Raw genomic sequence first — 27279 nt, 5'->3', positions numbered from 1 at the left:
AAACTCCATTCTTGAGAGGCCAAGGCACAGTGCCCTTGTGCAGGGTACAACTCTGCAGTGCAACTCAAGTGAGTTGTACAACTCACTATCAATGACTGCTTTGCCCAGCTGAAGGCTCAGACCTTAAGTGTCGGCAGGATCTGAGCTGAGAAATTTAGACAGAAAAAATGATAACCCTAAACTTTGTCCCAGAGACCAAAAGAAAGTTCAACTGATAGATTCTGAATGGGTAATACTGTGTAGATATCATATATTTTTGATTGTATTATGAACTCCAGTATGAATAGGTTTAAAACAAGGCATGGTGTTTCCCATCTTACTTACTCTTGTTCCTCCTGCAGCATGATGGAATCAAAAGAGAACACAATGCTTCACAAACGTAAACACCAACTGTTCTGCTCCAGCAACAGGTACCACTTGACTTACAGAGGGAGGAGATCTGCCGTCTAAGATCCAAGCAGGTGAGTTGGAGTTTTGTGTTCTCCATAGTTCCCTCCCCATGGGAACTGGTACTCAAAAGAGACACCAATGCTTAAAACAAGACATACTCCTGCTCCCAAACCAGAGACTTAAAAGTGTTTTTAAACAGGTTTATGATAATGTCAGATTGAGAGTAGTCTCCAGGGCACCATGTTATACAACTAACACTTCACTCCCAAATATTGGCACCACAGTTTAAGCGTGATGTGGAAAGGAGAAGGGACAAGAGCCAGCACATGCTGTTTGGGTATCCATTTCAGTCTGCTTTGGGCTCTGCCAAGGAAAGTGCTTACTTGGGAAAGGATTTTCATCACCAGCAGGGAGGGCAAAAGCAGCTGTTCAGCACACCATCCCTCCTCAGCACACACCTCTTTCATTCCCCATCCTCTACAAGTGCAAAGCAAAGCACGATCTGACTTTGCCCTCTGGAGGCAGGGAATTGGCATGGCACAGAGAGACACAGTCCCAGAGGTGACTGAACTACAGCACTGTCTTTTGGAACATCTGATAGGAAAATCTATTCCCAGATGCAGCTTCCCACAAAACAGAAGGCAGAGCATTACTGATGAGGCAGCTTCATACTGAAGGAGATGGGTTTTGGTTTGTACAGGGTAATACTACCCTAGTCTGCTGTGCACTTCAAGAACTTGGGTGTTGGTACAGGAGGTTGATTTTTTTTTCTTTTGACACAAACTCTGCAGCGTATGATTTGAAATTCTGCCCAGTGTCTGAAACCAACTACTGGACACACTACACACACATGTGGGTCCACAGCAAGTGCCACTTCATGGTTTATTCTGCAAGCTCCTTAGGACTTTTTGCTATCTCCCAGATTGCTGGGAAGCCACAGAGATAAGCAGGTGGCCAGTGACTCCTGGGTCCCTTATTTAGCTGGAAAGCAGGGCTGGGGTTTGTTTTCTGCATGGAAATGGATCCTCTCTCTCTCTCTCACACACACACATATACACACACCACACACCAGATTTTTCTCCAAGCAGATAAACAGCTCAACAACTCTCTTGGACACCTCCAAGTGAGCTGTGTTTCACTAGGATAAACAGGATTCCCCTTTCTCCTTTAAAAATAATTTGTGTAATGCCCAAGAGAACTTTGGAAAAGCTTCCCCTACAAAGATAGACTCAGCAGTGCACTCATGACTTCTGTTCTGGAAGAACTGGCAGGAGACACCAAGACATGGGCAGGATTAGGTGTACAGCCGTGCACAGCACCTGCACATCTGTGCATATCCATCTCTCTGCACGCACATCTGCCTACATCTGTTTCTTGCCTACATGGCCACATGCAATCCTTGGATCCAACCACAAACCTGTGTGTGCTGGCATCTTTTTATACACATGCTTGTCAGTGCACATCCACAAACTTTCCCTCACATCCTCACCCCCACACCAGTGCCCTTGCACACCCACATACCTGAGCATGTGCACCCTTCCATACACACATGTGCCTGTGCACACCTGCACACACTTTCCATCTCACCTTTAGGACATCCTGCCATCTCCTTTATATTCTGGCTTGCAAGGAACATCATGCCAGCAGGTGAGGAGGCTGTGCTATCCCCAGGCCTGTGGGTGTGTGTCACAGGGGTTCAAGTCCTGGGCAAGCATTCCTCACCAGCTGGCACACTCAGCTGGGGTCTGACCCTCAGCCCCAAGTATCTGAGCAAACACGAGGGAGCTGGCAGGTATGTTCTAGCATTAGCCTGTGGAGAGCCTGGCATCCTTCCTGTTTGGATCATGGACTGGAGGGGTCCTGTGGCACAAGGATCAGGGACATGCAGGTCAGCTCAAGTGTAAACCAGGGGCACGGGAGCCTAGCCCTGTGCCAAATCGCTGCTGGGTACCAGCTGGGAAGGCCCTAACCTTAGTGCATTCTACATAGCACTAGGCAAGTAAACCGCGTAGCCTAAGCCCGCACTTACTATCTCTCCCCACGCAGATCTGTCACCGGGTGTTTTTTTCTAGCCTAATTTGTTTCGACAGCTTGATTTCTGCAAAGAAGCGCTGGGCTCCCTGGGCAACGTTGCCCGGGGCCGACTGTCCCGCGCGGACCAGCAGCATCCCCTCCGACAGCGGCGGCCGCTCATCGCTGCCCCTCTTCCCGCCGCCGCCAGCACAACCGGCCCCGACGGCGGCGAGCCCTACGGGGATGCGCGTTAAATGCCCGTGCCCCGACGCCCGCAATGGGATCCCGGAGACGACCCAGCTTCGCTCGGTGCCCGTCAGTCCTCCGGAGCTGCGCTCTCCCGACGGCAGTGGCTCCGCGGCGCCCCAGACGGCGCTGGGGACGGGGACCAGCGGAGAGGGGCGGGAGGGGGGTGCCGGGCAGGGCGGTCTTCCTACCCGGGGCGGCAGCGGCGGCACGCCCGGCCCTGCCCGCGCCTCCCGGGCGGCGGGGCGTAGCAGGGGGAGTGCCGGCTGCCCGGGAGCGGAGCCGCTGGACACCGCCGCATAAAAGCCGCGGTCGTGCCGCGCTGCGTTCCTCGGCTCGGCTCGGCTCGGCTCGGTCCGGGGCGGAGCCGCTCCGACGGCCACATGACAGCCGAGAGCCGGCTGCCGCCGGGCCCCCCGCCGCCGCCCCCGCCGTTGAAGGCGGACGCGGTGCCGCCGGGAGAGGAGGAGGCGGCGGCGGCGGCAGCGGGGGGGGTGCGGGGCGGGCGGCGCCGCCGCAAGCGACCGGCGGAGCGGGGCAAGCCGCCGTACAGCTACATCGCCCTCATCGCCATGGCCATCGGGCAGGCGCCCGAGCGGCGACTGACGCTCGGCGGCATCTACCGCTTCATTACCGAGCGCTTCCCTTTCTACCGCGACAGCCCCCGCAAGTGGCAGAATAGCATCCGCCACAACCTCACTCTCAATGACTGCTTTGTCAAGGTGCCACGGGAGCCCGGCCGCCCCGGTAAGGGCAACTACTGGACGCTGGACCCTCACGCCCGCGACATGTTCGAGAGCGGGTCCTTCCTCCGCCGCAGAAAACGTTTCAAACGCAGCGACCTCTCCACCTACCCGGCCTTCCTCGCCGAGCGCCCCGCCGCTCCCTGCCGCCTCCTCCCGCTGCCCGCCCCGCCGCCCCCCGCCGACCTGCCCCCCGCACCCGCCGCCGCCTCCTGCGCCTTCGCCACCGCCTTCCCCGCGCAGGGCTGCGCCTCCGCCGCTCTGCCTCACGCCTACGCCCCGCTGCCCACCGCTCCCGGGCCCTACGCGCCCGGGGGCCACACGCCGCTGTACTCGCCGTCGGGGCGCATCGTGCTGCCCGCCTCTTCGCCCGGCCCCCCTGCGCTCTACGGCCGCCACTCCCCCGCACCCTACCCGCCGCTGCCCCACGCCTACGGCGCCGGAGGGCAGCTGAGTGCCGCCGAGCCCGCACCGCGACACGGCACCTACCCTGGAGGCCCCGACAGGTTCGTCCCGGCGCTCTGACCTACCCCGAAGGAGCCCGACAGAGCGGACCGGAGCCCGGGAGACGACGGAGTGCGGAGGTTGCCCGGCACGGCTGCTCCCGGCGCTGCCCTGGAAGATGCTGAAGAACCTTGGGCTGCACCTATTCATTCTGCCTTCTGCCCAGACTTCCTGGTGAGGAGTGTTGCAGTCAGCCCTGGGGATCTGGGGTGTCCTGTCCAGCCCTGTCTACTCTCGGCAGAAAAGTGCTAGGGACTCCCAAGTGCTTGGATTGGGCAAGCAGTCTCTTCTTCTTCTACAGACCTTCCTGGAGCAGGTGCTCAAAGCTTCCTGCCAGGCTCCCACACTCCCACACACCCAACCAGGCCCCTCCGGTCTACCCAGGAAGATTTCACGTTTAAAAGTCTCTCTGGTGTTGATGATTTTTTTTAAACGGAATTAAATGTCTGTTGATGAGGTGAAGGAGGGAGGCAAGAGAAGCATTCTCTGGCCTCGTGCAGGCAAAGCTATAAAAGCAGAATGGTGGCACTAATGTGGTGGCATGTCCCTGATGGCTATTGCTTTAGCCCCAGGCTTTACACCAGCAGTGTCGTCAAGGCTGGAGAAGGTTTGAATGCCTGGTCTGCAGAAAAAAGCATCAAGTCATATCCTTCGAGGTGTTGTGCTCTGTGCTGCAGGGATGGGAACAGTGGTGGGCTTGGAACTACAAAAATTTCTACTCATAAACGTGCCCAGCGCCTGGAAGAGGGACACAGGGAGGCTGTGGCACCTCTGCTGTTGGAGGTCTTTCCAGCTTGATTGGACAGAGCCTGATCTGCCTCTGAAGTCATAGCCAACATTGAATCTGGACTTGTTTTGAGTGGAGAACTGATCCTGAGGATTTTACAGCCTAATTTACTTTGATCCCAAGATCAGCCCAGCTCTGTCTGTAGCCTAGAGAAATTGGCATATATAGGAGAAAACTTTTGTTTCTGGAACACAAGAGGCATGATATGGTGCCTTTTCATCTTCAGTTGCTCCACTTTCAAGCTTTCTGGGGATGGAAAAGAGTCTATAGAAGATATGGAGAGGGAAAACGAATAGGAATGTCTGTGAGACAAAAGCTTGAAACTAGATTTGTGGGGAAACTCAAGCATACCCCTCCCAACAGATCCCACCACCCTGGAAAGTGGTCTGGAGCAGTAGTGCGTACCCAGAGCTCTGCTTGGGGCTGTGGGTGTAGAGGGAGCCAACATAGCCCTGCTCCCAGGTCTTCTTATACAGTTCTTTTTTCCCATGGAGGTGGGGAACCTGTGTATGCAGGGCCAGGAGGAGGTTGGTGAGAAGATCCTGCAGTGTGGTGGGGCCTTGTATGGGGAGAGGAAGTGAGAAAGTGCAGCCAAGACCTCAACAGGAGCTTTGGAAGAACAGATGGTGTGCACGTACATCAGAGTCTCTCTCACCAGAGAATGGTATAGATCATAGTATAACTCAGGTTGGAAAAGATCTTAGGAATTTTCTGTTCCAATCTGGTATCCAAATCAGGGTCAGCTATGACTCAGACCAGTAGGCTTAGCCCTATGTAGTTAAGTGTTCCATCACCTACAAGGATGAAGAAAGCACAGTCTCTTTGGGCAGCCTGGATGTCCTTGTTGGGGAGAAGTTTCTCCTTGTACCCTCCATTTAGCACTTCTCTAGTCTCATTTCATGTTTACTATCTCTTGTCCTACTGCTGTGCTTTGCTGCAAAGAGTTTTTGATCCCATGAAGACACCTGTATCTTCTGCTCTGCATTTTTCAGATGAGGTCCCCAGCAGGATGAAATTTGTGTAGAGGCAGCTTTTTTGCTTTCTGTGGGTGTTGCGGTCCACATATCCAGGTGAGACATGAGGGGGGAAATGGAGTGGAGCAAGAAGGTGGTTGGGTGTTCTCACAGCACAGCTTGGTGTGGAGAAGAGTAAAGCCCTCTGCAGTAGGTGGGCAGGAGAAGTTGTACCTTCTGCGGGGCTGTGAGGTAGGAGATGAATTTTGGATTCAAGGTTTCAGAGTGCCAGAGATGGCACATGGTGAGGCAGCGTCTGGGCTGGGAGGCTGAGAGTGACCTGATACCACTGCCCTGTCTCCATGTAGACCTGTCTGTGGCAATGCGGGAAGCTGCTGTCCGTACATAGAGCTGGGGAGGCTGCTCCATGTACGGAGCCAGTGGGGGGCAAGCACAGACAGCAAGTGTAAGCACCACTCAACTCTTTGGCGTGCTGAGGCCAGTCAGATTTTTCCCTTCCTATCCTTTCTGAAGAGGTACGTTTTATCTTCCTTGTTCTTCCTGGTCCTGGCACATCCAGAAGCTGCTACCATCCTGGAAAGAGCTGTCTCAGCCAGGGGCAGGTCTCCCCAGCAGCTGTGCTAACACGTCTCCCAACTCTCCCTTCACCATTTGGAAGAGGATCTGTACACTTAGCTGTGCCAGCTCCTAGTATTTTTGATAGCTGCTGGCTATGTTTTCATTGCCTACAAAGACTGGACTGTGTCACTTTGACAGAAAGCCATGCCAACCTCTTGCTCATTTGAGGGTAGCTGGGAGAAAAGCTGTCCTGCCTTTTAATGCCTTTCTTTCCTTCCTGTAGAAGCAGTTATCAATGTGGACCAGATAATTTTCATGGAATCATAGCAGTGCTGGGTCGGAAGGGACTCATCAGGATCATCAAGCCCAGCTGCTGTACCTGTGCAGGACACCCCGAGAATTGTACCGTGTGCCTGAGAGTATAATCCAAATGCTTCTTGAATACTCTCAGCCTTGGTGCTTGCTCCCTGGAGAGCCTGTTCCAGTGCTCAGCCACCATGAATCTTGTCATTGGTCAAGAGAGTGAAGAGCTTAGATGTCTTCTATGTCTTCTGGCCCTTGTTCCTCTCATTTTGTTTCCTCCTTCAGCCCTCATGCCAGTTTAGAGTTCAGTCTAAAAAAAGGTCACCAGTGATGATACAGGTTTTGAGGAAGATGCTTCTGAACTTAGATGGCATCTGTAGGTAGTTCAGAAAGCAAAACTCAGTGTCTGAAGGACAGGCCTGACTGATCTTGGTGACTTAGAATGCACAGATTAGGTAGGTTCAGTTGTGTATTGTTTGCAGAGAAGGTCTAGATGCTTGTTGTTTCTCTCCAGATCTTTTATACCTACAAACTAGGGAAACTGGGCATATCTAGATGGTAATTTTTTTGCAGCAGGTACAGTGATGATCTTGCTGTATTAAGAACCAGAGATATGGTCAAAAACTGCTTAAACTTTGGTCACAAACAGCTAGAAACCCTGGTCAGAACTGAAGAGCTACTGGGACCATTCAAGGGACTCTATATCTGCGTGGGGTCAGTGCTTCGAGCTTTTTTAGGCAAGACTAGACAAAGCTGTACCTGACCTTTGCTAGTGCTGGCAGTCCTCCAACCTCCTGCTTGCAGCAGGCCTGGAGACTCCAGCAACCCTTTCCCACCAGCACTGCTGTGGTTTTGTGGCTATTCTAACCTCTCTGAGCTGTCCTGTAGGCTCAGGTACCAAGGGTGTGCTGAACACTGCGGGTCTGTCCAGGCTGTGCGTTGTGGTGCTGAGATGTGCTGCCCCTGTGCCCACGTGTGACATGGGACTGCCTGACCACTGACAGAGGAAGATATGCTTGTTGTGTCCTTGGGGAGCCATGGGGTTGGGTCTCTCTGTGAGGATATGGGGATATGCCAAGGGGATATGTTAGACAACTGGATCTCAGTGTATTCTTGTGCCATGGGGATATGTTAAACATGTGGATCTCAATGTGGTTTTGTCTAGCACATTGCTTGTAATTCTCAGGCACCACCAAGAATAAGAAAAAGATTTGATTTCTATAAGTTTTATTGTAAATATCTGAGAGCCTTCCTTTTAGCAAAGTTAGTCTAAGTTTCAAACTACTCTTTTGATTTCTGTCAGAAGAATCCAATAAATCTGGATTGTAAACCTGTAGGAAACTCTTAAATGTGAGCACTGATAGAAGAGAAAGGGGCCTTGAAAATGCTCATTCCTCAAAGGACAGAGCCTCTCGGTTCCTCTTCTGCCCAGGTTCTGGTATAGTCAGGCCCTGTGCAGACTTTGAGAAAGAAGTGGACTGTACAGCCTAGGAGAACATTATATTCTGTATTGGAGATTTTTTTTTTTTTTTTACTCTTCTACTTCACTTGAAATGGAAATAAATCTTTGCATTGTTTGTAATAAAGTGTCTCTGAGTTTACTCTTTCAAGCCTTCCTTGTACTCTTGAGACTGGGAGACATACAGAGACATGTGTGACCTGTGCTGCTCATTGGTATTTTTTGGTGTGCTGGGTTGCTGAAGACATCAAAAGGAAGGAGGAGGGATGGTCAGCAGCGCCAGGCTACAGGTGGCATATCAAACGTCCACAACCCCTTGAGTCATCAGTCTGCTTTGAGGGTCTCCTGTCAGGCCACAAGCATGCCCCAGACATCAATGCATGGCTCCATCCCAGCCGCGTGTCTCTGCTAGAAAAAGGGACAGGCAGGGAAGGCTACTACCTGTGAGAGGAACAGAAGCTCAGAGATGGGCAAGGGGATTGTGGTTGGCATTAATTACTGTCTGATGCTCCAACATGGTGCTGGGCTAGCTAGAGAAGATGTTACTGCTGGAAATGTTATATTGCCTGTCCTGTGGCAGCAGCACCAGAAATGCTTGGTCTTGCCTCCTGCACCCCACATCAGTTAGGTTTTTTGGCTGCAGAGATGGAGTTCCCGCAGCCACAGCCTGACATTGTGCTCACATTTTGTAGCGGCAACATCTGTGGGAGCAATTCATCAAGCAGCAGCCATAACTAATGGGGGGTGTAACAGGCCTTCAGGGGCAACTCCACACCTCAGGATGATGAACTGGCTTTCACATGGGTAAGATGATGGCAGATGTTGCCCCTTCTCCCTCTGAGAGGGTGGTGACTGGCTTCCTGAGGGTGTTTGGGAGATAGTGAATTCTGCAGCTGTTGCCCTGTCAACAGCCCAGAGGGCAAGGAATGAGATGGGAACAGGTAGTTTAATCTGCCAAGTTACCAAAAAGCAGATAGGAAAGTCTTCTTCAATAGCTTTGGGACTCTCAAGAATGATTTATCTGCCTTTGAAAGTGAAAATAAGTGGATCAAATCTATGAGAAAGAGGAGGCAGGGGAGGTCCCTGCCATTTGGCCAGGAGGGAGTACCTTGGAGGGAGTCCAGAGCTTTGTGAGTTGTAATTGGAGGGCAGTCTGTGTAGCTGGAGCTGGATTTCAGCTATATCCTTTACCTACAGCTGCCATGTCAGTGACCAGAGAGGGCAACCCACTCATGTGGGACCTGGGAGTGAACTAATGTGAGCACAGGAAGGCTGATGGGGCTCTGACTTTACAGAGTATGGTGTATAAGAATATAGTGGCCCATGCTGGCACAAAGAACAACTTTACACACTTGTCGTGATGTAATCCTGAAGCCTTGATTTGCTGGAAGCCCTCTCTAGACAGTAGAGCTGATTTCTTGACTCAGTCCAGTTGAAATGTATGTCTTCTTATGTCCAGGGTCAAGAAGGCAAGGTGGTAGATGGTGGCATTTGCTATACCTGGAAGCTGGTGTTATTTATGGGAGTTACTTTTGGATGTGGTGCAGTCATCCAACCCCTCTTTGTGTGGGCAAACTTGTGGGAGGGAAGCCCAGCTCAGGGCTGCCAGACAGAACTCTCACTGCTTCTGCAGCATTGGAACACAGGGTGCAGAGGCCAGCATGAAGTACTCAGGCCACACTGCTTGGGCTAAGAGGAAAGGAGGCTGTATCCTAGCCTCCTCTGAGGCTAGGACACTAACAGGAAGTTAATAGGGCTATTGTATGCTCTGGCTGAAAATGACCGTGGAGAGGAGGCAGGAATATTAACTGTGGGCTGGTGCAGAAGAGCTTACTGAGCTCCCTGCTATCCCTTCTCTGATGCCAGGAAGCTAAGATTCATTAGCCATTTAAGAATTTGGAAAGCTGTTGTCTGGATGTGAACTGTGCAAAGAGATCCTAATTGATTAAGGAACAGCTTCTGACTTTTTTTTTTTCAGTATCAGCACCAGAGCTCTTGGTCCAGTCACTGAGATACACCTTGCTTGGTGCATGAACCACTCTGAGTCAATTATCCCTGTGTCTGGCTCTTGCAAGGACACCATATGCATCTCACTTCCACTTGGGAAAAGGTGCTCATGAATCCAGGCTGTCAACTTCTGAGGTTAACAAATGATGTCGGAGGCCTCGTTTCACTTCTACAGCCATATGTTTTAACACATAACCTGTCATCAGGCTCACTGGAGTGCTGGCCCTAGAATTAGCCAATTAAATAGGGGCTCCCTAGCCACTCTTTGTCTGTTCTCAGGTTTATGGTGGCAAGAATAACAGGGGAGGAAGACTTACAGGGTATCAGCATTTGATGTCTTCAACGGGCAGACCATTATGTTTTCAGAGGTGCATACTGATGATGATGATTTCTTCCTTCTCCATCTTTGGGTACACTAGAGTTTATTGCTGTATGTGTATTCTTTTTCAGTAGTTCTCAGATTGTTTTGGTGGTTTGGGGTTTTTTTGGTTTGTCTTTTTGTTCTTCTTGTTTCCTCTAAAATTGCTTTTACTTGAATAACATGGGCTTGCATTTCTGCAGCAATGAGTGCCTGACCACTACAATAGACCTGGACCCTGGAGTTACAGACAGGTCGGGCCACACAGAATAAATGCCTAAGTGATAAGTGCCACCCTGTCACAGTGTGAGAGGCCATGCCTGGGTATTACTGTTGATGTTGGTGTCTTTTTCATGGAGGAAGCAGAGGATGATTCAGAGCTTTGTCCTTTACGCAGGAAACATTTGTTTTAAAAAAATGTTTTCCTTCTTGGGTAATTTCTTTTGCATTTTGTTTTCATTGAGGTTTTCTCCACAATTCCCTTCTGGAGAAAAGGCAAAAGAAAAGCTCTCTTGAAGCAACCAGAGAAAATGGTTTCATGCCTTCCCATTTAAGTGGATATAAGATATAGTACCTCTCTGCCACATCAGGAACCGAGCTTAAATCCAGGAAGACCTTACACAGTTGGGGAGACCTCATAGCACCTTCCACTATCTAAAGGAGGCCTATAGGAAAACAGGAGAGGGACTTTTGACAAGAGCCATGTGCTAGGACAAAGGACCATGACTTCAAAGTGAAGAAAGGTAGATTTAGATCAGGTATTTGGAAGAATTTCCTGCGAGGGTGGTGAGGTACAGGCAAAGGCTGCCCATAGAAGCTATGGATGCCCCATCCCTGGACGTGTTCAAAGCCAGGCTGGATGGGTCTGTGGACAATCTGGGGGAGAAGAGATGATCTTTAAGGTCCTTTTCAACGCAAACTATTCGGTGCTGCCGCTAGGGAGCACTGCCGGCCGCGCCGGGCGGGACGGAGCGGGGCGCTCGGCAGGAAAAGCAGATCGGCCGGCTCGGGTCCCTGCGGGCGGAGGCGCTCGTCCTGCGCAGAGCGCGGTGCCGAGCTCCAAAGGCGCACAGGAGAATTGCGCCTCCAGCCCGCCGTCCGAGTTTGGGCCAACAAGCAGCCGTGCCCAGGGGCATGTGATTAATACTGCACCCCAAACTCCGCTTTAGCGTTTTCATGAATTTCCAGGAAGATGGGTCGGTAGAGGAGAGTTGATAAAAGCGTCATTATAAAGCCTGCAAAGCACAGATCACGCTGTTTACCACACAAGCTATATCCTGGTTTCTTCATGTTTTCTGTGTCCTGTCAGTGAAAACCTCAGGTTGTCTGAGGAAGACACAAGCACAGCTCATGCTCAGCACCCCAAGTCCATCTGGATGGACTTAATTTCAGGCAGTGGGCTTAGACAAGTGGCCATTCCCCCTGCCTTATGTGAGCCCACAGCAGGAATACTGGATTCAGTTAGGGGAACCCAGTGCCAGAAAGTAATTCTTATATTGGAGCTCAGCTGAGGCCATCAAGGCAGGGAGCTGGTGTGTAGGAAAGGCTGAAGGAATCACGGTTGTTCTCATGCAGAGCAGGTGAGCCTGGAGTCTAACTTGCAGTCTGAAAGAAGGTTACAGAGAAGATGGAGCTGGAGTCCAGCTGACACTAAGATGGAGAAAGAGGGCACTAAGATGGAGGAAGGGCAAGGAGCTAAAGCTGTGCTGAGGGAAAGCTTGGTGGGACATAAAGGAAAAACATTCTTTCCTTGAAAGTGGGGCAGCCTTGGGATGAGGACATGAGGGGGATGATCTCATTACTTGGAGAAGGTCAGCACTTGACTGGAAAAAGCCCAAAGCAGTCTGGTCAGATTTAGCCATGCTCTGAGTAGGGGTTGGACCAAGATCTCCAGAAATCTCTCCTCACTTAACTTTTCCTAAAGTTAAATTATTTCCTGGTGGAACAGGAGAGTCAGGCCAGGTGGTGGAGCACTGATGAGCCTAGCTTGACACACATCTCCGGCCTGTGGCAGCCCTGGCAGCATTATAAAAGTATTTATTTAAATAGTGAACACAGGATGGGAAGGAGCAGAGCTAACAAGCTCTGAGCAGGAAGTGGTGGCCAAAGAGGGAGGGGTATTTGCTGTCTCCAGGATTTACTGCTTAAAGTCAATATTTGTAAATTAATTAGCAAATGTTTCTTATCATGCAAGATTAGGCACTTATGGGGTGGAATGGCTTTCATTGACCTGTGGTGGCTTTTGGTTCTAAGTTGCTTGCCAACTTCTTTCTGCTGAGGCTTAGATACGACTTCAATTCTGCCAAGGACAGGAAGATCCTTCTGGTTCAAAACATCACCTATGAGCCTGCCACAGATCACCCCTGACTTTCAGCAAATGTGGGGGACCCCATATATTAAGAGTAATTTGAGAAGTGGGAAGCCAGGGTGCACAAATGAAACAACTTCCCTTGTCCCATACAGCTGGAAGCATATTTCCTGAAAGGATACTGAAAGGTAATCAGCATGGGCAGAGGACAGTCTGGTTCTCCAGGATATGATAGGTTTCCTCTCCTTAGCGCTCATGTCATGCCTGTCAGCACTCAGGATGGCTTCCCGTGCTCTGCAGGAGGGGGGTCAGGACCTGAAGCCTTGAGAAAAGCTCACAGGAACATGCTCAGTCCAGCCCAGTTGACATTAACTAATATCCTGCTGAATCTCACAAGTGAGGAGACAACTACAGTGCTCATGTCCACCGTGTACCACAACATGCCTTTATCTCTGTGCCTCAAGGAGCAGGTCAGAGTATCCTGGAGGAGCCTCAGGCAGCCCAGCCAGTTTACAGCACACCAAAGATCACTGTGTCAGGCACCTACCTGGCTCCCTGTACTGGCCCCATAGCTCAGAAGCTATTTCCCTGCACCCATATCCTTCTCTTTGCCAGTAAGGAGGCTGCAGTCAGTTAAAGGTCTCTTGCCTCCCCCAGACTTCCCCTGCATGTCAGAACCAGACCATAGCTGTTATCCAGCTTTCACCCAGAGGGCGAAAATTTACTTTATTGGACTCTCTGTCAGTGGCCCTGGCTAAAGACAAGTGTCTTGGACTCAGGAAGGAGAGAAGAAAGGGAGAAGGTGACTTGTTGCACTTGCAAAACAGCAGCCTCCCTGTTGATTTCTCAGGGTTCTGAAGGTCAGGGTGATCCCGAGATTGTAAAGAGTCTTTGCTTCCCTAGCCCGACGCAGCCAAAGAAGGAGCCTGGAATGCGTCCAATTGCATTTTCAAGGTTGTTTATTTCTTCTTATCTATACATTCTTTCTCTGACCTGCCAAGCTTTGCTAGCACGGAGGCCATAGCATTCTGCCCCGAGCCTTGGGCGGCTCCCACCTTATATACTCAAAACTACGTGTCTATGTTTACAATTTATTACCAAGTCCCATCATCTATGTTAGACTATGAACCTTGAGTCAATAGAAAAGTGTCACCATCACACCAAGACATTGAGGACAAGAAGAAGGAAAAGAAGGCTAGGATATGCCCAAATTCCTCCATCATGTACCCCCTTGAACCCCATTCTAAAAATCCCAAAATTCTACTTTTCCACCCTGTGTTAGTTCAAATATCACACTACTAAAACTCTTGTGGCTTGTAATTCCTCATACAAAATTGACAGCCTTTTCCACAGGCTAAAATAGGAGCCACAGATGTTTTTGACATCATGCAAGGGTCTCTGAGACCCCTGCCAGGGTCTTGAGACAGCCAGGGCAGCCAGAGGGATATCCTGGACTCCGACACCTCCCTATCCTAGATACAGCTGCCCTTACCAGCCTGTCCCCAGCTCCATTCAGGCAGCAGAACCTACCTCAGGGGTACACAGGGACCACTATGAGTCCAGCCTCACACCTGAACCCCATCTGTATAAGCAAGAGCTCTGTTATCTGTCCTCTCAACAGAGGAAGAACCAGTGCATGGCGAGTGAAAGTGTTGATTAGGAGGATTTTATCTTTGTCTTGTTCAGTTTGTGATAAGATTTGTTTGCACAGGCACACCTTTCTTACTGTCTGCCAAAGAAGACAAAGTAAGAGCGGCCCTGAGAGTGTACACTACCTGAGATGACTCCAGGACTTCCTAGCCACCAAAGGCATCTCCACAGCCATGGACAGAGGTGCTTGCTCTGGTTCCTGCACATCTCTGCCCTCGGAGAACTCTCCCAGCTCTTCCAGTGCAAGGATTAGCACTGCAGCCCATGTGTGCTTCAAGAGTGAGTGTTGCCCCATGTTCATGGACACCTCACTCTGCCAGGCCTTCACCACCTCCAACAGCTCCACTTCACAATGGAGAAGGTGGAATACAGTTGTTCTGTGCCCTCCTTGATTGATGTGAGCTGTAAGATGAATCTAAAGCCCCCCAGAAGTTTCTTCTCAAAAAAAATCTAAAGGGCTCTGGAAGCCAGGAGAGTCTAAATGTCTGCAGATGTGGGCAGCATGGCTGATTCCCCATCCCTGTCAGCACTACAGAGGATCAGAGAACAGGGAAGGGCCACTGGCTCTTGCTAGTCTCTGCCATGGCACATGCAGGGCTTCACCAAGTGGAAGGGTCTCCTGACCTGCCTGGCAGCAGCCACAGCCCAGCCTTTCTGCAGCACAGTGTGGGCACCACACTTGCAGGAGGACCCCAGCACAACTGTTGTGCTGTTGCTCATCCATAACATGACCTCCAGCCTCTGGCTCTATTTCAGGCTAGTGCAGCCTCAGCTGCCTTCCCCCAGTGCCTTGGTTTAAGAGCAAATCTCACAGATAGAAGTTCCTTCCATGCTGCAGGGCTTCCACAAGGCCCTCTTATACCTTAGATATTTGGGGTTGTGGGTGAGGTTTGAGTGATTCATGGCAGAAGCTGAGAGATCTTGTTCAGCTGCCACCAGTATCAGTGGCTCAAGCTCAATGCTGTGGCACAGAGCCTCGAGGGCTCTGGGACAGCAGCAGCAACATGTTCAGAGACATAAGAAAATCCCCCAAATCAGGGGTGCCTGCAGGATCTGGCCAGCCTTGTACTCTGGGAGACAGGCCCTTGGGAAGTCAGACAATGGCAATATGACCTCCAGTCCTCCTCAAGAGGAGAAGGATCCTCTGTGTCAGGATACTACAGGAATGTAAGAGAGCCTCTTCCCTCTTCCCTTTCTTACATCAAGGGAGACTCTTCCCTTCCAGGAGCAAAACCACAAGACCCAAAATATGCGGAGAGACACAGGGTGCCCCATTACCTCCTGGCTTCAGGAGAAATCCTGTGTGAAGACTGGGGAGACAGGAAGACAATGACTGTGCAGAGTGTCTCTTGTCTTTGCCCCAAATGGCATTTTCCTGATAAAAGTGTATAATTCAGCCAAATTTCAGCCCAATGCACTCAGCTTTTCAACCACCTTTTTTTTTTTTTTTTAATCTTCAAGGTTAGAGTGAAGCTGCCCAGAAAGCAAAACCAAAAAATATTTCCAGATTTAGGAGAGCAAGATGTTTATTGCAGATAAAAAGAGGCTATGAGAAAAACTTCCAGACTAAAGATAATAGCGCAAAGCGTGGTGGGATTTGTAGGGTGCAGTAAAAAGCCCAAGCTGGGCTTCTCCAGCCCGTTAAAAATCTTGGTGAGTGCTAGTTTTGCAATGCCACTCACATTTATGTAAATAAGAAATTACTTTCAGAAACACAGGTGGATGCTGGACTGTATGACTGAACTGTAGTGTGGCACAGCACTGTGAGGCCTTCCATGGGCCCAAGCAAAACAGCCTGTTTGCAGAGGGAGCAGGAGGCTCATAAGCCACAAGCCTATGGACTGCCTCTCTAGCCTGGAAGAAGCATAGAAAGCAGAGTGACAAGGAGAGTATGGGCTTTATGGCTCCCAGGAAAGCAGCTGATCAAAATCACTGTGCCGTACTTATCAAGTTTGTGAGGTGAGAGTAGAAATAAAAAATATCCCCAAAAAACCAGAAAGTTAATACAGAATATGAGGGATGACTTAGTTATCCTGGTGGTCATTTTCCAGCGGAGTATTCAGCTCTTCTAGTATATCTGCTTCTGCTGGTTTCAGCACATCCTCTTCACCTATAAAGCATGTAAGAGACAGATAATTTTGTACTGGGGGGCTCTCATGTGTTACCCTTCTGTCCCATGTTAAAGCCCCCCTGGCCAGTCTCTTGCAATTTCCTGGAGAAGGTGTTATGTAGCTCATGGTGGATTGCCTGCTTTTCAAGGGCAGTCCCAGTTGTGGAGGGGAGTTGGAGAAGGTAAAGAAAGCACTGGCAGGTTTAAAGCCAGAGTCAATAACCACAACCCTGATGGCTGCCCATTTCAAGACCTCACAGCTGGAGGCTGGACACCACCCCAGAGCCCAGGACACAGAATAGCTGTTTTGCATGGCACGTCGGCACCACATGCCTTGCATCAACAGGCCTTTTATTCCCCCCTGCACAGACATTGCTGGAAATGCAGTAGTTGATGGTCAAAGGATTGTTACTTCCTCTGAAGCAGATCCTTTGTTTTCCTGTTTTGAGGCAATCTGCATGCTTGACCCACTGACTGCTAAAGTGAATGTACTCTACTCTTCCCACTCCAGATCTGGGAGCATCTCCTTCTGCAGTGGCTGTAAATGGATTTTCTGAGCCCAGACACCAGCCTGCCATTTGGACCAGCTTAGTTCCCTCCATGCCTCAGTCCTGGCAGGTTTCAAAGGTGTAGTTGCCTGCACCTCTTTTCACCTTGCCTGTAGTTGCTTTGCCACCTCTTTTCCCAGTGCCCACTTTGCTCTCCCACCATCCCAGTGTCAGTCCTGAAACTGAATGGACTGTGGACAAAGCATGTCTTGACTTTGGCTCCTCCATCCAGCTGTGACCACAAAAAACCTCATATTCTCTCCACAGAGAAGAGATCTTGACTGAGATATATCACCCTCTACTAATATGGCTCTTAGCAGAGCCACAGAAGTGTTCTTATGACAAGGAGTTATAAAGGACCAGGTCCACAACCCCATCCAATGACTGACAATAATGGACTTGTTATCACTCCCCTGGACTCAGAGAGAGCTGTCTGTCCCCACAGTCCCACCATCCCATCCCCCCACCCTTTCTCAGATACCCAAGTTTTGTGGGGTAGGGACCCAACCCTGTAGATGCTGTGGGATTGTTGTTCATAAAGTGTGCACCCTTGGCTGACAATCCTCAGGAGGCAGCACTGCACTGCCCTCCAAGCCACCTGGGGCCAGCAGCTCTTCAGCAACTCACCAGCAGGGTCCAAGCTCCTGTCTGCCAGCTCCCCTTCCACTGCCACTGCTTGCATCCCACCGACCTTGTTCTGGATGGCCAGCACAGGTGGCTGCTCTTGAAAGCCTGGTTCAGGCAGTGCTGGCTCAGAGGGCACTGGCTCAGCCTTCTCCTGTGGGTCAGGCTGGGGTTCCACTTCTGGCTCTGACTCCAGGACAGACTTGACCACCACCACCTGACGGCCCCGTCCTCTTTTGGCTCTTCTGCCTCTCCTTTGCTGTTCGTTCTTATAGGCTCTGCCAGGGGATTTCACAGGGGTGATGACTTGGGAATAGGACAAAGGACTTTCTGCCCTAAGGCAGCTTTGCTAGGTCCCCCTGTTGTGATTGTGACCCAGTTCATCCCAGCAGAAGCTGCAATTCTTCAGCCCCCCCTCCTGAGCCCTGCACAACAGCCTTTTGCAGCTGCACCAGTGGGCAGAAGCTTGGGTAACAAATTTTTCCTCAGCTCCACGTTATGGTTGAGGTTTGCTTGCTACCCATCCATCTCTACCCCCTGTGCCTTTGTAGACCTTGAGTAGCTACTATCTGCAGGTCACCTTTCCCCACTGAAGACTGATGGCTCTGTCCTTGGGTGAAGATGGAGGGGATGGGCCATGTCTGGGCTCAGGTTAAGTGCCCCACAAAAGCAATATGACAGAAAAAGCAAGGTTTACCTCATAACCCACTGAGCTGAATCTTTCTCCAGGGCTTCAGCTTTTCTTTTCCTGAGCAACTCCCGGTCTCTCAAGCGACGGGTTATGATGACATCTACAAGGATAAAGTGAGTGCTAACATGACATCCTGATCCCTCCCTGCCTGGTACTAGAGCACTGATGCAAGAGGACATGATTTTTTTTGTCCCAAAGGGGTCTCAAGATGAAACTCCTTGAGCACTGTACTTCCAGCACAGCCTCAGTGGGTAGGATCTGATGACACAGCACCCAAAACTCCCAGGCTCCTAGCCTGACTCTAGATTTCCAGTTACAGTTCCCTGGGGTGACCCATGTCCAACCTACTCCCCACTGCAGGGACTTGGGCCGTGGTGCCTTTGATCAGGCATCAGTATAGATTGCAAGATAATTCTTCATGTTTGCTCCAGTTACCCTTTTTCCCAGAGAGCTGGAACTGGCCACCACTGAAATTGAGATGTTTATCTAACAACAAAGAGAAAGCCTTTACTCACAGAACAGACAGACCTTCAAAAAAGGAACAGCTCTGTGGGGGCAAGGATGAGCCAGAGGGCACAGTCTTACCCACACAGATGCTCACGTGCATTGGGCTGAGACCTCATGGGGAGATGGTGATCCAACCAGAGACCAAGACAGGACGAGTACACACTGCTGGGGTTGAGAAAATTGGTCCCAAACACCACAGAAACAGCCCCAAGCTGTCTGCAGCTGTGAGGAAGACAATGGCAGGGCCTAAGAAAGACTAACTGATGTGAGAAAGCTCCAACACTGGCTTTATTATTTGGGCAGGATGTGCAGGTTGCATACAGACAACAGCAGACAGGACTCCCCAGATCCCAGTCACCATGCCTTCCTTGGCCAAGGTCAGCAGTGTCCATTTCACTGATTGCAAAGGGCTTCAAATGGCTTCCCAAGACAAAGACCAGCCTAAAAAATGGTCTGAACTTCATTTGTCTATGTCTTTGTCCTAAAAGACAGCAATCCCTGATGATTTCTAGTGTAGACTCTAAGCTGTGATAATAAAAACTTGTCTCAAATCAAGCAGTATGAGACCCAATCCCAGGAGACACAGGGACCAACACTACTGCCCTGAGGCCTTGAGGGAGAGAGAATTCTTCCCAAATGTATACTGAAGAGAACACAAAAGAACTGATTTTCATAGTTTCAACAAAACCCACACAAGTGGAAAAGCAAAATTATGACCTGCTCCTTCCACATGTAATCAGATTCAGCTCCTTTCACAAAAAGCTTCAGCTCACATTAAAGTAGTGAAATCAGTGAATAATTGTAATTTTGTCATTCCCTTGATCAGATGGTAGAAGTGTCAAGACTTCTGAGGCTGAGCTGGGAGAAAGACTTCAGAGGCTGAGCAGGGATTACAGCTCTTTTATCCCAGGTATTTATTAAATGCAAGAGAAACTGTAGTCCAGGACAGGACAATGCAAAACTGACAGCAGGAGCCAATCTCTGCCCAAAGTAGACTTTTACACAAGACGCTTCTGATAATTAATAATAATCTTACAGAAATTTAGCTTGGAAAGTATGCTGGTCTATGCTTCAGAGACCTTATCAAAGCATAGTCAACTTTAAAATTACATCTGAGTCCCCAGGACACCCTCCAGGGAAGTTGAGAATAACTCCAAGACAAGTGGGAGGTTGTTCCCTGACATGAGACAATAACAGAGATAGTAGGGCTCAGCCAGCAGGAGATAACTCTGCCATTCACATAGAAAAAGTCAATAAACTCCCTGGGAAGATGAGGTTACAAGTTGCAGTTGCAGGATCTGCACAGGGCCTCAGTTCAGCTACTAAAGTATATAATCGCTTGCACATCCCATTTGCAGCCAAGGTTATTTTCTTTTCCTTTCAAAATGTCTTGTGAGCTATCAAAGTAGCTTTAACTGCTTGCAATCAGTCTCCTTCCAAGTCCATTCTAAGAAAACACCCCTAATTCACTTCTAACTGGACAAAAAAAGCAATCCCACAACAGCTCCAAAGCTGTCACCTGCCAGCACTAAGCAGGAAAGATCACAGTAAAGCATATGCATCCTGATGAAAAAATGTTTACTAGAGGGCACAAAGAAACAGAAATTAAATTAAAAGAGAAAAGAAAATCTATAAAAACAATGAGGTGGTACTGCCAGTCTGCAAACAATCTACTGATGCTCTCTGAAGAACTTTAGTTGAAAAACCTTTATATGTGCTTCTGCCTTTCGGATCTGGAACATAACACGTAAAAAGACATGCATTTGCAATTAAATGTGCATCTCTACCCCCAAGCATAGACTAATAATTATTAGTTCCTTTCTGAGAAACACTTGGTAACAAAAATCATGCTCTCCTCTCTCTAAAAACTCAAGTTAGGAATGTTCTTATCATTACCTGGCACAGCAAACTCCTCACAGGCTTCAGAGGGTGGCACGGAAGAGTCCGAAGAAGCATGGTCTTTTCCTGAACTCTCCATTGCTCTTTGCAGTTTTAATTAGAAAGCAGCTTAGTTCCCTGGAAACAGCATCTGGAGATACTGGCACAGCATAATGAGAGCTTGAAAAAAATGCAGACTGCCCGCCCCAAACCTCTTATCTGGCCAGGCCAGTAGGAGGGTATTAATATTCTCCTTATCGGAGTGCAAAGGTGTGTGAGTCTCTGTCCAGGATCTACTGTGTGGATTGCAAAATATGTTAGTGCTTTTATACTTCAATAATTCTATTTCAGATAGGAAATTTACACTCACTGCTGCTAAACTGTGACTCAAAAGCTCTCCTTTATAGTGGACATGGCAGGGCAGGATGTGGCACTGCCTCACTGCTGCTTTCCAGAGTGAGATGCAGGGACGTGTTGTTAGTCCTTAAGGACCCCTTGAGAGGTCTGAAATGGGATTTATGCTCTCTGAAGGTGTTTGCATAGGATCCTAGCAGTGCTGGTAGGAAGGGACATCCTCCAGCTCCCCTCATGGCAGGACTGGCTGCTTCACAAGGTCAGGATGGCTTTGTCATATTCTTTGGAAATCCCTAAGGATGGAGACAGTCATGGCACCTGTCCAAGAGCTGCATCAGCTTCCTGGGATCCAAACAGAATAATAAATCCATGCCAGCCTGGCTGTGCATGTTGAGGACTTCCTAATGATTCTTTGGTTCAGTCCCTAGTGGATCAGGACTATGAACAAAGCTCTTCACTGATGAAGCAGGATGGCAATGGGCAGCCCCAGAAAAACCAGTGAGAAGACCCAGCCGTTCCCTTGCCCCCCACAGGATGATTTGCTTAAGTGGCTGTTCCTAGCGGCTGGTAGCACCTTGCAGCCCCAGCCCTGCCTGGCCTGCAGGTTCGTGCAGGGACATCTGCAGGGCCAGAATTGCTGCAAGTGGAAGCTGCTGCCTGGTACAATGGCTTCAATGCTGAGAGCCTGTTCCTTGCTCTGTGGGAATGGCCAGGCCCTTAGATCAGTGCATAGGAAATGAGGAGATAATCTTGGTCTCTCCTGAAAACTGTCTTCATAGTTTCTTATGCCAGGATAGTACAGAAAAGCTCAAGAGTATATTGTGTGTAACAATTCAGATGGACCAGAGATACCTCTTTAGCCAGTTTCTTGTGCACTCAGCTGCTGTCAGCACTTTTCTCCGTGAGATACTCAACTACTTATGCACTGGTCAGGTGCTAGTGCCGCTAATCCTTTCCCTCCCTGCCTGCCATGAGTTCAAAAATGGTTCAAAGGTTAGTAGAAGGACTCAATAACGATAATGTGTCTACCCCCAGGTCCTCTGGGACCTGACTGCCTTTCACTGCAATCTGAGGACTTGCCCTGAGGAAAGCAGCTTCTCAGGGATGAGCAGATCTGGCTGCCTCCAATCTTTGCCAGTCTTTTTTTATTTTTAGTGTACATCCTAGACTCTAAGCAGAATCCCTCTCTAGAACCTTGGAAGCACCAGAGCTTGAAACTTCATGCATGTTGATTTCTTAAGATGCAACCTTGGAGGTCTGTGGTCATCTGTGCTGCCATTCTTCTTATCCCCTGAGCTACCACTTTACTCTAGGGCTCCTTCCCTGTGTCCACTGCAGATTACATGGTACCTCCAGAGAGGTGGGGTAGGTCTAACAGCCCAAAAGAAGCAACAGGGTGGTGGCAGCAGAGCAGATATGGGAAGGCTCTGATATGGGAGGGTGGGCCAGGAGCATGGATGTCATAAAGAGATGTGGGGCTACTAAGTCATTCACAGAATGTTTCCTTGTTGCTCAGTCACAAATGAAGACAAGGTGTGCCAATCTGGTGAGGGTGTCCATGTTCCAGCCCTGTGTGATGATGCACAGCACTAGAGACACCCTGGTCATGCAGACATCTGGAAACTGTATCCTGGCAGGATACTTCACTGTGCAAAAGCATTGCTTTGGAGGGGTAAACATATCAGACCTTGAACATTGTTTCTGTTTTTGTGTCCTTCATTGCAAAAAACACAGTATCACAGAACCACATAATATGCTAAGCTGGAAAGAACGCAGCAGGATCACTGAGTACAACTCTTGTTCCTGCACAGAACACCACAAAATCACACCATTTTGAGAGTGCCTGAGAGCATTGTCCAAATGCTTCTTGAACTCCGACATACTTGGTGCTGTGACCACTTCCCTGGGGAGCCTGTTTCAGTGCCCAAACAACCTCAGGGTGAAGAACCTTTTCCTGATATCCAGTCTAAACCTTCCCTAAATCAGTTTCAGGCCTTTTCTCAAATTCTGTCTCTGGCCACAAGAGTGAAGAGATCAGTGCCTGCCAGTCCTCTTCCCCTCACAAGGAAGCTATAACTGCAGTGAGGTCTCCCCTCAGTCTCCTCCAGGCTGAACAGACCAAGTGACTTCAGCTGCTCCTCATATGGCTTCCCTTCAAGGCCCTTCACCATCTTTGTTGCCCCACTTTGAAATTTTCTAAGAGCTCAATGTCTTTCTTACACCCAAAACTGCCCACAGCACTAAGGTGAGGCCACCCCAGTGCAGAGCAGAGCAGACAATCCCCTCCCTTGCCTGGCTGTGATGCAGTGCCTGATGCCCCCCAGGACATGGGTGGCCCTTCTGGCTGCCAGGGCACTGCTGGCTCATGTTCAACTTGCCACTGACCAGGTCCTTTTCTATGGAGCTGCTCTCATGCCTCTCATTCCCCAGTCTGTACACACATCCAGGGTTGCCCAGTGCCAGATGGAGAAACTGAAGTGCTTGGAGCATGTTCAAAGAAAAGCAAAGAAGCTGGCAATTAGTCTAGAAAACGAGTCCTCTGAGGAGTGACTGAGGGAGCTGAGGGTGTGAGGGTGTTGAGCTTGAAGAAAAGGAACCTGAGGGGACACCTTATTGTTCTGTACAGCTTCCTGATAGTAGATTGTAGACTGGTAGAGATCCATCTCTTCTCCCAGGTAACAAGCAATAGGACAAGAGGAAATGACCTCAAATTGCTCTGGGGTAGGTTTAGGTTGTATGTCAGGCTGCCCAGGACAGTGGTGGAGTCACTGTTACTGGAGGTATTTAAAAGATATCTAGGCATGGTGCTTAGGCACATGGTTTCCTGCAGGACATGGCAGTTAGTGGTTGAATTCCATGGTCTTAAGGGTCTTTTTCAACCTAAATGATTCTACATTCTGGGCTGATTGCAGGTGGTATCAAGCATGGAGGGGAGGTTGGAAATCCCTGTGTGTTTCAGTATTCCACAGGAACTGGGTGCATGCTTAGGCTGTGGCTAACTCAGCTTCTCACACCAGCCATCTACATAGTCACCCCAAAGCCTGGTGAGGGCTGATAAGTGACTCTTGACTCAGCAAGACTTTGCCTTAAGACACTGCAGAGCTGGTACTGTGAATATTTCTCCATTTTGTCTGTCTTCAACCTTGAAGGGAGCATTTATGAAAGAGAGTCACTGTGCCCCCAGGTTATTCAGAGGTGTTTCATGGACTAGATGGACTTCAAAATCTCACAGAGCTTGCACTTGCATCTCTCAGGATGGAAAACTCTGGAAGACACTTGTCCCTTGAGTGCAAATTGCTTTAAATGCCAAGGAAGTAATTTCAGTATCCCACAGAAAACTTTGGTAATGGTTAGCAATGTGGAAATTGCAGGCCACACCACCTACTTTCAAGTTGTCTATGCTCTGAAGTAGAAGGACTGAGATGTGGCCACAACTGCATCCCCTTTGCTGCAGAGAAATTTGTGCAAGTGGGTTAAATTTTATGGCCAGTCTTGGCTACGTGAACTGTTGTAGCTGGACACTTTACAGTGTGCCAAGTGCTACTTCCCTCCCCTTTCTTTCCACATTTGAGTTCAGCTAGCCCTGGGCCATCTTCACTGATGTGTCCAGTTTCCTCAGTTCCTGAGGCCCTGGAAGATGTCAACTGAGAGTTCAGCAACCTGAGCATCTCCAGTGTCACAGACTCCTCAAATGTCATTGGACCTGCTCAGTAGGGGAACATCACCAACCTTGGGTACATCTCACCATGCCCCCACACAGCTTTCAACACACAAATATCCTAGGAAAGTTTTGTCCAAGGAACACTCCTAGGGCTGGATCCTGCCATTGGCTGGACTGCTTTCACTGTAGACACAACACCAGGCTTTGGATCTATGTGTAAGTCAAAGGTCTTTGTGAGCCTCAAGGGTATCTGTTCCCCCTGTCTGGCAAGCCTACTGCAAAGCACTATCCAGAGACCTACATATCCCTCCCTGCAGTCACGGGCAGCCCTGGTCAACATGGGCAGCTGGGGGAGCTATGCTGCTGCCACTCTTACAGGGTGTCAGGCACTTCTTCCAGTTTTGTCTCACAGGACAATGACAGAGAAGTAACTTGCAGGCTTGTCCTTCACTCTCTGACTTGAGGAAACTTGTCTGGTTACAACACACTGCTCCGGAGGCAGGACTACTCATTGCTCTGTGTGACAAACTATAGTGCCCGTGAAAGCAGATAATCCCTTTCTTTCCCTGCCTTGACTGAAGCATGAAAATATGAGAAACAGACAAATAAATTGAATAGGAAAAGAGTATGCAAATGTGCAAATTCATACGTATACTCTCTGGCACAGGTCAGGGCATTGCAGACATCTTGCTGTCCACCAGCTGCTTCCTGAGTCTCACCTGACCTTGGCAAACACAGATCTGTTGTGCTTCAGAGTCAGGCTCTCTGCAGCAGGCTGGTCTTGCACAGGCCCTGAGGTCTGTGGTAGTCTTCAATTACTGCCTTCACCCTTCCCTTGGTCTGACACTTGTTTTTGAGCCATGTGAAATAAACAGCCAAATCCACAAGTCCCTGGGAAGGACGAGTATCTCTGAATTTGCTGTGTGTAAGTCAACACTGACCCTGTCCTGTGGCTGCCCACGCTCTGACCTTGCAGGTCTGGCCTGTTAGTCTGTGCTTTAGCTCTGCAGTTTCTGAATAAACACTCCACTTTGTGCTGGAGGCATGTGGTTTCCCTCTTCAGAAGAGCTTCTGGATGGTCTGTGTTACTTTTTCCTAGCCTCTGCACATAAATAGTCGTGGTTCTCAGGGCATACACAGCACACACACTCTCTTGGCCTGCAGCCACTCTGCTGGCACAGCTCAAGCCATGGCGTGGGGCTGAGATCCTGGTGACACTTGCCCACCCCAGAGGAGAAACCCAGTTATGCTAAGCTGGGCATAACCTTCCCCTCAGCCCTGGCAGAAAACTGGGATAGAGCTGCCCAAATAAATCCTGCCTGTGGCTTAGTTGGCAGCAGCAGGAGCAGAAAACCTCAGGGCAGAAGTGAGCAATACATTTGTGTTGCTCACCGTGGATGTGTTTTGGCCCTATCAAAGCCTTTCCTTATGGCACAGGGGAGACAAAAAGGTCTGCAGAGAAGAGCTATCAACACAGAGAGTAGCACACAGCCAGTCCACCTCTTCCATGCTATTTGGGGACTGGAAGGGGACAAACAGCCTTGCAGAGCCTTGGGACAAATGAGCAGGTAATAACAGCAGCCATGGATAGGTGTCCCCTCCTCTGCAGAAGTAGAAAGGGTTCAGGAAAAGAAAACAGGGAAAATCAAAGCTCTGGACAACCCTGAGCAATTAGTCAGGCTAGGACTTCTCAGCCTGGGAGAGAACTTTCTAAGGAGAATAAAGTTTTTGATGACAGCAACTGCCTCTGGGACAGAAAATAGTGGATACAATCCATCTGACAGAGCACAGCTGTTTTATGCTTCTCAATACTATTTCCAGTTGCAGCATTCAATCTGTCAGCAATGGCTTTGTTGTGCACTGTGGTGCTATGGGTGTCCCACCTGGTGGCTCCAGCAAGGTGCAGAACTGGGGTGAGAGGGTGAATTCTAGCTGACCAAGCACAATAGTCATAGCAGACACTGGCACATCTCCCAGATTCTGAGGATGGTCACTGACTTTGGGGAGCTCACTTGACCACATATTAGACCCCAGACTCCTATCAGATGACTGCAAATGAGAGCTGTATGTGATACTATACTATACTAGTATAGCAGCAAGTCAGAGCAACATGATCTCCTGCGAGTGAGCACAGACCTGTCCTTGGAAGGTTTCAACTCACCCTGAAGCACTCTTCAAAGCTGATCAGAAAACCCAGCTGGTAATTCTGTACAAATACAACATCTGATGTGGGACTGAAATGACCTATGATCAGCCCTCTGATCTCTGCCACTGTGTGCAAAGGGGGCCCCTTGCCCGCCCAAGTTGTACTGCCTTGTTGCAGGTGTTTTGTGTGTCCATGTGCTAGAAGTGGGAGATGAAAGAACAGAGGAATTCCCAAGGCCTGCTGATGCACACTGACACTATTACCTTGGCAAGACTGAACCCTGCTACAATCTCAAAGATGGCTCTGACACCAGGAGCAACCTACACCTGAAAATTCTTCACTTCAGGGTTTTTCTCAAGTGCTGGAGCAGACATCTCGGATCCCTGGTGTTCACCATCTTTGCTCAGGCTCTTTCCATGCTCCCATGTGTTATCTGATCTGATTGTTCTATAAAAGAGCC

At 49.5% G+C, this 27279-nt stretch overlaps 2 protein-coding genes across 2 annotated transcripts; one reads left to right on the top strand and one right to left on the bottom strand.

Annotated features, from left to right (window-relative positions):
* Positions 1-2908: 2908 nt before the first annotated feature.
* On the top strand, positions 2909-6708 carry FOXE1 (forkhead box E1). Its single transcript, XM_068175888.1, has one exon. It carries the CDS (start codon positions 3033-3035, stop codon positions 3915-3917), a length of 885 nt encoding a protein of 294 aa, XP_068031989.1. The 5' UTR covers positions 2909-3032; the 3' UTR covers positions 3918-6708.
* Positions 6709-16149: 9441 nt separating this feature from the next.
* HEMGN (hemogen) lies at positions 16150-20869 on the bottom strand. Its single transcript, XM_068175841.1, has 4 exons — positions 20677-20869; positions 18280-18373; positions 17586-17860; positions 16150-16410 (listed from the first exon to the last, which is right to left on the bottom strand). The coding sequence occupies exons 1-4, from the start codon at positions 20756-20758 to the stop codon at positions 16325-16327; spliced, it is 537 nt and encodes a 178-aa protein (XP_068031942.1). The 5' UTR covers positions 20759-20869; the 3' UTR covers positions 16150-16324.
* Between the last annotated feature and the right edge of the window lie 6410 nt (positions 20870-27279).

This window comes from Anomalospiza imberbis, chromosome Z, assembly GCF_031753505.1.
Source record: "Anomalospiza imberbis isolate Cuckoo-Finch-1a 21T00152 chromosome Z, ASM3175350v1, whole genome shotgun sequence".
NCBI classification, from domain to species: Eukaryota; Metazoa; Chordata; class Aves; order Passeriformes; family Viduidae; genus Anomalospiza; species Anomalospiza imberbis.
Note: the sequence above shows the minus strand (reverse complement) of the source record. Positions and strands in the feature narration are given on the sequence as shown.